The 10,935-nt window shown below is 47.6% G+C and overlaps 1 protein-coding gene across 1 annotated transcript; it reads left to right on the forward strand.

The window, feature by feature from the left end:
- The first annotated feature begins 2,244 nt into the window (after positions 1-2,244).
- MPST (mercaptopyruvate sulfurtransferase) lies at positions 2,245-9,959 on the forward strand. Its single transcript, XM_083156353.1, has 3 exons — positions 2,245-2,471; positions 3,531-4,138; positions 8,507-9,959. Exons 2-3 carry the CDS (start codon positions 3,538-3,540, stop codon positions 8,803-8,805), a joined length of 900 nt encoding a protein of 299 aa, XP_083012479.1. The 5' UTR covers positions 2,245-2,471; positions 3,531-3,537; the 3' UTR covers positions 8,806-9,959.
- Positions 9,960-10,935: the final 976 nt, after the last annotated feature.

Here is a 10,935-nt window from a genome sequence, read left to right on the forward strand (position 1 = left end):
GGGGGGGGGGGGTGATGCGAATCGCCACAAGAAAAAATCAACACAGAAAGGTCAACACATGTAAATGTTGACATAAGTGTGGCACTTCATTGGTATCCATGTCGACACATGAGAATGAATATGGAAACATTCAAAAAATGAAAAATAAATCTTCAAAAACTCATGTCAACCTTTTTCATTGTCGACCATAGCCATGTCAGTGTTTTGCATGTGCCATTTAATCCTGGGGCTGCTGCAAATTGGGGGGGGCGCGAATCGCGGGAGGGGGGTTGCGGGGGGTGTGCCGCGAATCGTGCAAGGGGGGGTCACGGGGGGTTCTTTTTGCCGCGAATTGCGGGAGGGGGGTTGCGGGGGGAGGGGTTGTTTTTGCCGCGGGAGCGGGGGGTCGCGGGGGTGTTTTTGCTGCGAATCGCGGGAGGGGTTTGCCACGAATCGTGGGAGGGGGGGGGTCGTGGGGGGGTTCTTTTTGCCGCGAATCGCGGGAGGAGGTGTCGCTGGGGGGGTGTTTTTGCCGCGAATCGTGGGAGGGGGGGTCGCGGGGGGGTTGCCGCGGATTGCAGGAGGGGGGAGGGGCTCACCTGGTGGCTGTGGAGTAGCAGTGCTGGGCAACATGGGGAGGCAGAGGGTGTCTGGCACTGTCTGTGGGCTCACTGGGCTGGTTCTCTGTCATGTGAGTCAGTAATTTGAGTGAGAGGCTCCACCCAGCGTTATACACACACTCACACACTTTGAGTGACAGATGTAGCCAAATATATAAGATATATATATATATACATATATCTATCTATCTATATATATATATACACACACATACACAGTATATATACAGATGGGTCTTGTCCCATCTTTGCAGGGGATGGCGCTGGCGTCGCCAGCCGCCATCCCCCGCCAGCGCCATGGCGATGGTGAGAAGGGGACGCGCGCGCACGAGCGGCGCGCGCGTCCCCTTCCGACGGCGCTTCGATCCGTTCCCCCGGGTCCCCGCCGGCTTGCCGGCGGTAACCCGGGGTCCCCGCCGCCTGCCCGCACCCCCCCCTAACCCCCCCTAACCCTGTCCGTCTCCCTGAGGCGGAGACGGACAGGGTTTCCGTCGCGCTAGCGACGGAGACTGAGACGCGCGTGCGCGTGAGACGCACGCGCGTCTCAGTCTCCTCGCTGGCGAGGCTGCTGGCGGGTCGCCAGCGTGTACGTTCTGGCGACCCGCCAGCAAGGATGGGACAAGACCCATCTGTATGTGTGTATGCCCACTCACTGTGTGCCGCTAAACATTGCTCCCCTCTTACTGCGTCCCGCCAGCTGCCGCAGGTGCTCCCAAGTCCCTCCTGCTCCATGGTGTCTTGTATATTAAACAGAGCATGCGCTGGCGGGCGCACATGGAGTGCGGGAGGGTACACACTGGAGCTGCAAGACGTCAGCGCGACGTACGCTGGCCGGGACCCGCAGAGCACCACTGGGAACGGGTGCGGAAGGAGTACAGCTACATTACAGTGTTTACTACCCGCCGCAGCCGATTGCCGACCAGGAAAGAAGGAAGACCACCTGGAACAAGGCTTGAAATCGGTACACTTTGTTTTTTGCAGGTACGGACCATTAAAAAACGGTACTGTACCGCCAAATTTGTACAGTTGGAGGATATGCTTTTCCACCAAACCATGACCCACCAGGTTAGAAAGGGGTATATGTTAGGTGACAGTATATTGATATTCACTGACTGGACTATAGATTATGCATTCTAAAAATAAAAATTATCCTAAACCAGGCAAAAGATCCCTCATAAGACAGATGTTACTGATATGAATGTCAGATGCACTGGAGAGTGATAAAAACAGCCAGCCAATCAGCTCCAACTACCATGTCACAGGCTGGGTTTGAAAAATGAAATGTAGGAGCTGATTGGCTGGGTGTTTATCACTCTCCACTTTATCACGTTTTGAAGCTTGATACATCTGGCCCCATGCATGTGTTCTCATATTCCTGCTCCCTGTTTTCTTCACGGCAGGGGCACTGTACTGTACTGCAGCAGCACCATGCTCTGTCTCAGTATGCTGTGTTCCCACATACTCCATGTCCTGACTCCTCACACCCATGCTTGCTGTGCTGTCCCTATTACACATCATTCATATACTATACTATACTTACTACTACTAGATGATGATATGTCATAACCCGGACCATACCACTAAGCGTGCATCAGGGGGATATTGCTGCCTTCGCTCCAGGTAACACACGTGTATCTCCCGTGTACCCACTCCCCTGAGTGTGAGTCCTCTGTCCCGCTGTCACACCTCCTCCAGCTGCGGACGTGCAGGACCTGATCTGCTGCACACCATCCAGCTTGTACCGGCGGCGGCAGAGGCAGGGCTCCGGGGGGAGTGACCGGGGAATGTGACAGGAAGGACACGCACGCCGCGGAGGAAGCCAAGGAACGGGGAAGATCAGAGCTGCAGTAGACAGACACACGGCCGGAGCTGGTACTTATAGTAACACCATCACTAGCATTCTCTGGTAGTACTAGAAGTCTCAGCATGACCTGCCAGACAGAGTCACTGAAACTTGTAGTTCCCCAGTAACAGGAGAGCCACATGCTGCCTAGTTATGCAGCACATAGTACATGGGAGCTGCATGCATGTTCCTGTAGTAGTTGCATAATATGTAGTATGTATTTCATGCATTACTTTATATATGATTTGCTCCCAATGTTCCCCTCGGGTGTCTGTGCCAGGGCGGCTATAATCTGATTTATTGCAGTTTTCTCTGCTCAGGAAAGTTTCCATTGTACTTTGCCACTTTTATAGTTAAGCTGCAGGTGCCAGTGGGCACAAAGGTGAGGTCCAGAGTGCATGGACGGTTTGTCTTAATGTTTACACCATACTGCTTTGGAACAGGACTTTACTGCTAAAGGAGTGTTGTTGCTAATGTCAACATTGAAAAGGTCAACATTATAATGTAGCATGTTCAAATGTTGACATGTTATAATGTTGACAATCAAAATGGTAGGGTTAAAAATAGGGTTAGGTCTAAATTGTAGTGGGCTAAAGGACCTCAGGGAGGAGAGGGGGTGGAGAGAGGAGGAGCAAGGTCGGAAGAAGGGTCCCAAACGAACCCTCGCGAGCACGGGGGCTCGCTTCGCTCGCCACCTGGTTACTAAAGGCAACCAGTGGTGGCGTGGATAGTGAAGGAGCAAGCCCCCCCCCCCCCCCCCCCTGGCCTTGCTCCTCCCGCTGGGCGTTGAAGGTCCTTTAGCTCACTACAATTTAGCATCTACCTTAAAAATTAGGGGGTTGACTTGTTGTCAGTGTAGACCAGTTACAGTACAAGTTGACATTTTGGATGTTGACATGAACACTTCGACTATAGTACACATGGGTGCGGATTGTTAGCTAGACAGTGTCTACATAGATTCAATAGGTTGACCCTAAAAGGTCGACAGGGTCGATGTGAGATATGTCGACATAAAATTGGTCCTATTTTATTGTTTCCTTGCAACACAGAGTAATACTTTTATCTTGTTGTCCTTTATTCCTTCCTAGAACTCTCATGATGGCCCAACTTCTGCCTCGTGCTTTGGTGTCCCCTCGGTGGCTTTGGGAAGCCTTGCGGCCTGGTTCTGCTCTCAAAGGAACCCTTCGTATTCTTGATGCCTCATGGCATCTTCCCAAAACTGGCCGTGACGGATGGCGTGAGTACAAGGAGCGCCATATTCCTGGAGCCTACTTTTTTGACATAGATGCTTGCAGTGATCGCACCTCCCCGTACGACCATATGCTTCCTAGTGCGGACCAGTTTGCGGAATATGCAGGCCGACTTGGGCTCTCCAACAACAGCAATGTGGTGGTATACGATGCAAGTGATATGGGCTCCTACAGTGCTCCTCGGCTATGGTGGATGTTTAGAGTGTTTGGACATCCCCATGTAGCAGTGTTGGATGGTGGCCTTAAGGCATGGCTTAGGGAAGGGCATCCAGTAAACTCGGGGAAAGAGCCTCGTCCACATCCAACAGAGTTCACGGCAAAGTTGAATGCATCACAGGTTGTGGGACATGAGGAAATGGTAGAGAACGTGGAGAAAAATGCATTTCAAATGGTAGATGCCAGAGTGGAGGGAAGATTTCGGGGACTACAACCTGAGCCCAGGGAAGGTAATGATTAATTATTTCTTAAAGTACTTACATGTGTATTAATATCTGGGTCCACCTTCAGCTCTGCTGTGTAACATCATTTATGTCACCCACCTGGTACCACAATGGCCTGGAAAATATTAATTCTACACAGGATCTTCTACTTAAGTGAATAAGGGGCCCATTTATCAATCAATATTTGTGGCTAAATCCCTGAAAACACCTGCATCGCATCTTTGGGCTGCCACCATTCTGAGATGGTGATAGCCCATTGTAGCCTATGCTGGGCAGTGCAGTCAGCGGGGAATCAACGCTTATCGTGCACACGCAGACCCCCCCCCCACTTCCAGGTCAGCACAACGTAGGGATGGCTCCTTTTGGAGCCCTATCTCTGCAAGCGGGGGATGATACATCCCGCCATTGGGATTGCATTTTCCAATGCGATCCCAGGCAGTAATATTCTGCACAGATCGCATTGTAAATGCAATCATTGATAAATGGGCCCCTGATTATGATAAGTTTAAGCAGAGCCCCTCTGATCTCCAGTAGCGTAGCAATTTATATGTTCAATCCAACTAGGTGCAAGTTGCCATTGCTGAATCGAGTTCAGACTGCTGCAAGGAACTTTCATCCAATTGTATTGACCTACGTGTTAATCTACTGTGATAAGGAATCCCACAGATTGGATTGAAACAAAGGCCCTTATTCTGATCGGTGCGGCCGGATCCGATTATGCGGCCAGGACCGTGCGTGCGAAACCCCGCCTTCCATACGGATCGCCAACTCCGTCCGTACGTGGTAAGAAGCTGGCCGAACGGACCGCACGTGTATTTTTCACGGAATACGCCTCCTCCATCTAAGGGAACCTCCCCCATCATTCGATGGTCGCAGACCATCGAATGCAGGACCGAGTGCTCCACCAGCTCCCGCAACCTCAGACCACACGGACATTTTTTCGTGCAAAAGCAGGGATCTGGGCGGGCAGCTGACATCTGGCGATGTCATATGTCCGCCCCCTACACGTGCGTCACGGCCGCATTACCATACGTACGCCCAGCGTTTGCATGGGAACGCCCATGAAATGCGGGGCGTATGCATATGGTAATGAGCCCAAATAGCCCTTCACGCCCCTCTCCACCCCCTGTTCGGAGTGTTCACAGTTCATGCGGGATTTGGCCGTACGCCCCGCTTGCACATGCGCAGAGACGCCTCTGCACATGCGCAGACACAAAACATCGGCGGCCCCAACGCACGCGGATATATCCGCACCGACCAGAATAAGGGCCAAAGTCTGGTTCTTTACGTGTAGCAGCGTAGACCGCATACCAGGATAACAGCTCGGCAATTCTTAGGTTACAGGCAACACACGGGCTTCACAATAAGGGTACCCCAGATAATCCCTAATGTAATCGACATGCCCCCAGCCAGTGGCGTAACTTCATGGAACTTTCATGGAGGCAAAATTGATTTTGAAGCCCCCCCCGCACAAAAACGAGGAGATGAAGGCTTAAAGGGCCGTTATGTGTATTGTATGAGATGAAAAAATGTAGCTACTGTAGAAGTGAAGAGCAGTCAGATAAGGTACACCGAACGTTTTCCTTGTCCTTGAATTTACCCAGCCTTCACATGTTACATACACAGGCTTCGCGATTTGTTTGAATTCATTACAATATTGCCGTGTGATCTGTCAGGTGGGCAAAGGAATAGATTTCAACATCTGTCCTGTACACATCCTTTTGGACAAACCTACATTTGATAATTATCTCTGCTGACATTATCTCTGCTGAAATTATCTCTGCTGACATTATATCCATTGCCCTGTGTTTTTCTAATACAGAATGTTTATAAAGTGTGCTAATCATTAACCAGACCGTCAAAAATACACCAGACACCTTGGCTTGTGGGGTTCCTTTGTGTTTGAAAAGTGCCATGGGGTGTACTGCTGTATAGAAGTACATGTTAGTACATAAATAAAATGTTCTAGATATAGTACAATATAAATAATGTGACCTCCTAAATCCTATGTACATACCCTAGGTCATTTTGACCTTGCTTCACAAGGAGCTTTAGGACACCTGTATCAACGTCTATAATGTGTTATGCTAATTACAGCAACACTAAATGGATCATCTCAATAGGACTTCATTTCATTTTACTCTTAATAGTGTTTACTCTAACAGTGTGGATTTTTGGATAGACAGTCAATAGGTCTTCCCCAAAAGTTCTTCCTGGTCAAAAGGTCAACATGGGAAAGGTTGACTGGGTCAAAATGTAGACATGAGTTTTTAGCTTTTTTTTTTTCGATGTCCACGTTGACAACTTTCAACATGGACCCCAATTATCGTGACGTGTACCCTCGCATGGCTGGTGCTTCGGCCACTATTCTGTTCTCCCTCTATGCCGACATGAATGGTGAAGTCCCTCTATGCTGACATAAATGGTGAAGTAAGAGCAAGTCAGTTAAGAAAATAAACACGAAAAACTCATGTCAACCTTGTCATGTCTACCTTTTTCATGTTGACATTTTGACCCTTTCGACTTGTTGAATGTTGACCCCTTTGACCCGGCCAACCTATTACATGTCACCTTTCTGGGTTAGTCCTATTGACTGTCTATCTAGACCAAAACCACATTCTAGCACCCTGAACCTGTGTCGCAAGCCGGCAATTCCTCTCTCCTGCTTGTAGTGTCGCACTCTTTGCTCTGGTACTTCTAGCACACTCTGGTCTGTATCGCAGTCTTGTAGCTCAGTACTGAAATTCAGACCAGAGTGTTCTAGAATAACCAAAGCAGAGAGCATCACCCCAAGCAGAAAAGTGGAACTGCAGTTTTTGACAGGTGTGGGGTGCTAGAATTAGTGTTCATTCTAGAACCCGCCATCTTTGAAAACCCATGCATTTCCTCTTCCCTGCCTGCTGTAGTGCTTCTAGCACAGTGTGGTCTGTATATTAGCACTGATATGGAAACCGGACCTGTGGAACTGGAACAGGAACTTCATGGGTTTTCAAAGATGGCGGGTGCTCGAATAAATGCTACTAGAATGAACACTAATATTATAAATGTAGTGGGCAATGTCAAAATTGACACCAAACCCACACTTGTCATTATGCATGTTTCGGAAATTCTAGATGCTTTCACATGTCATTATTAGTGTTCCCGCCAGGCTGTTTTAGCAGGGCGCTGCGCCCTGCCTGATTTTTAAAGGACAAAATGCGCCCTGCCCCTCCAGCAGCGCCCCCCTAAAAGAGCCTGCTGCCTGACTTGCTGGTGTGTCCGGGGAAGCTCCAGGCACCGCAATCTCGGCGGCGCTAGGCTTCCCCAGCAGCTCAGGGACTTTGGTGGGGCTAGGCCCGTCCCCTTGCACGACGAAGGCAGCCCGGGCACGCCCCCTTTAGTGACATCAGTGGCCCAGGCATGCCCCCTTTAGTGACGTCGGCAGCCCGGGACCGCCTACAACTATGACGTTGGCGGGCCCGGTCTGCCCCCATTGCCCTGCCACCGTGCAGCGGCTCCCTGCCCCAAAAAATTCCTAGAGGGAACACTAATTTATGTTTGTTTTCGCACATCTGCAGTCTTTCGCTATATTTTGGAGCCAGGACAAGTAGTCTGTCATGGATGCCTGACATATTAGCCTATGCTCATGTGTGTATCCATTCATCTACTAAGGGGGAAATTCGAATGGGTACAAATGCACATATTCATACCCATTCGATGTCCAATTTGGCTGGTAAATTAGCATATGCTAATTTACCGTCAACCAAATTCATCTGATTTGCCGTATTTATATACAACAAGCTCAGCCAAATTCTAATGTACGAACGAATACACCATCGATCGAACTCTGCCACATATGGCCATGCGGTCTATGGGGGTGTGCTCATTTACCATCATTTGTTCTGCTGAATTCAGCCGGCAATTCACTAGAAAAGGAGACTGGAAAATACTCCTCATTTTCCAGGCATATTTGGCTGAAGTCCGTGCAGGCTTCTATGTGAAAAATAAATAAATAATTAAAATGAAAAAAAAAAAAAAAAAGTTTTTTGAAAAACCCGGGTAAGCAAGTAGCAGTGTCCTCTAAAAGGTATAGCTAGCCGCTAATAGGTATTTTGAATTTAAGTCCCTCAGTTTGGCTGTACCCTGTGTCATGAGTTGCACGCCTGCTTATTCTCATGTACAAATGTATATTTTTCCTATTCCTGTTTCTGTTATCTTTATGGTGAGTAAAAACTGAGCTTGAAAAGGGGATGTCTGTATAATAAATGGCTGGCCTGTCTGATATGATGGGGTGTAAAGATCACCTGCCTGGGAATCCATTAGTCATTGATTTCTTTTTTTCTCCATTGCTGATGCCTTTTTACTGATCGTTCTCGTGACTCCTCCATCCTTTAGGAATTGAACCTGGACACATCTCTGGATCAGTCAACCTTCCTTTCCTGGACTGCCTGACAGAAGACGGATACGAGAAGTCCCCTGAAGAGCTGCGACGTCTGTTCCAGGAGAAGGGCATTGATCTGTCACGTCCACTAGTGGCAACGTGTGGCTCTGGGGTCACTGCCTGCCACATAGCTCTAGCGGCTTTCCTCTGTGGTAGAGAAAACACTGCCATATATGATGGGTCCTGGGTGGAGTGGTACATGCGTGCTAAGCCTGAAGACGTGGTGTCAGAGGGTAGAGGGAAGACCTTATAAGTGACCAGTGTCCTACTGATGACCTGAGAACAGCTTCTACAGAGTCCCTCCATGCCATAGTCACATTTCTGCGTTAGTGCCTTATTTCCCTTACCTACAGTATATGAGGTGTGTGCTTCTGCTCATGATGGAACCTCTTAATGAGCTCCAAAGTCCTTTTGTTGACTTGCAAAACATATGTCTGAAGATATGGGGAAACATCTGTGAAAGGATCCACTGAAGCCTGAGAATGGCAGAAGGAACATTATGGATGGCTATACTGGATATTCAGTGTGAGAACTCTGTGACTGGCTATGCTTAACCAGCAACCATTGCTCTCATTGGTGTATGAGGTTGTGTGTAAGTGAATGTGACCCTCAGCAGTGAAGCACAAACCGGTGTAAATGGTGAAGGGAATTTTTTCTTTGACTATTCTTTTGATTTTGAAAAATATAAAATTATGTTGTTGGAAGGGATTATTTTAATCTACGATACTGATTTTGATCAATTATATTACACTCTAGAACAGTGGTTCTCAAACTCTGTCCTCAGGACCCCACACAGTTCAGAGGTTTCAGGTCACCTGACAGGGGCACTCATTACTGACTGACACATATTAAAAGATCCACAGGTGAAGCTAATTATTTCACTGCACTGTGTGGGGGTCTTGAGGACCGACTTTGAGAACCTGTGCTCTAGAACTAGAAAAATTGTTGGGAATCACTAGATGGAAAGGTGGAAATTACTGTGATGTGAATATTTTACAGAATATACTGATATCAGATGTAATCTACAGATTGTTCATTCTTATATTTGCATTGGAGGTCTGAGAGTTGTATTCACCAAGTATTGTATTTTGTGTACCAGCCTAACGGTTACCTAACATTCCCTCAGATGTCTAATAAGGCCGTCCAGAGATTGATGTCTCACTAGCCAGTATAGCTGTGCATCCTCCTTCTTCTAGGCACAGAGATCACACGCTGTACAACATTTGCAGAGTGTTATTTTAAAAAGTAATAGTTATGAGGTATTTACTTTTTCCAATTTACCGAATGGGAAATGAAGTTTATTACTTTGTCCTGCATCACAGGTATTTGTAACGTCATTGTGATAAAATGTTGATGTTTGTGGAGTTTTCACAACTTTCAATTAATAAACATGTACTTTGTACCGCCTTATTTGTGCATATATATAACAATCATCATAGTATCTGTATGTAGTGACTGGTATAGGTGATTAGTAATCAGAAGCATCAGTGAGATTACTCCAGACATATGTGGCATTTATAATATGAGCGGTTACACTCAATACCAGCAGTTCCCAAACGTTCTTGAATCAGGTACCATTGTCACATCGCACATCGGACCCAGGTTATTGCTGGGTTGGTGATATATAGACCCGGGTCTAGGTACAGTGTGAAAGCTCCACAGCTTAGAACCCAGGTTGCACAACCCGGCAATTTCACATGGGTTTATCACATTGCACCCGGAATTTGGATAGGTGTCCGTCATGGAAGTGACCCGGCATTTGCGGGGTGAAGCTCCCAATAGCGACCCAGCAATAAGCAGCGTCGCTGATGTCATAGCGGGCAGAGGAGGAGGGATTATTCAAAAGGCCCTTTCACACTGCACAGCGATGCGGGTCTACCCGGCAACATCATGGGTTGGACCTAGGTTATTTATGCGGTGTCAAAGGGTATAAGCAGGGTTAAACCTGGGTTGCTGTCTGTATAATAGGTGACCTGGGTTTAATATGAAAGTGCAGGACTAGGTTTGGATGGTCTGACCCGTGTTTATGATGTGAAAGGGTACTAGAGTATGAGCTTACTGTATATTTTAAGGCACCCTAGTCCAAAAGCTTCTTATTAATGTAAAATATATATTTTTTAATTTATTAAGTGTGCTTACCTGTCACCCTTAGGTTTAGTTACGTAATGGTGGTTCTACTGTAATTGCCCATATATTTTATGATTGGCAGCCACCAGCACTGGTTTTGCCTAATCATTATGAGCCTAAATAATTAGTTTTAATCCTGGACCACCCACCCGAGGCACCTGTAAGAGGTGTGTACATTGTCTTGCTATTTCATCCCCATACGATCAGGATTGAGTCGCGTGGCAAGGTAAAAGCATTATATCTGTACTATATAGTT

The sequence above is a fragment of the Crinia signifera genome, chromosome 8 (genome assembly GCF_055691185.1).
Source record: "Crinia signifera chromosome 8, ASM5569118v1, whole genome shotgun sequence".
In the NCBI taxonomy this organism is placed as follows: Eukaryota; Metazoa; Chordata; class Amphibia; order Anura; family Myobatrachidae; genus Crinia; species Crinia signifera.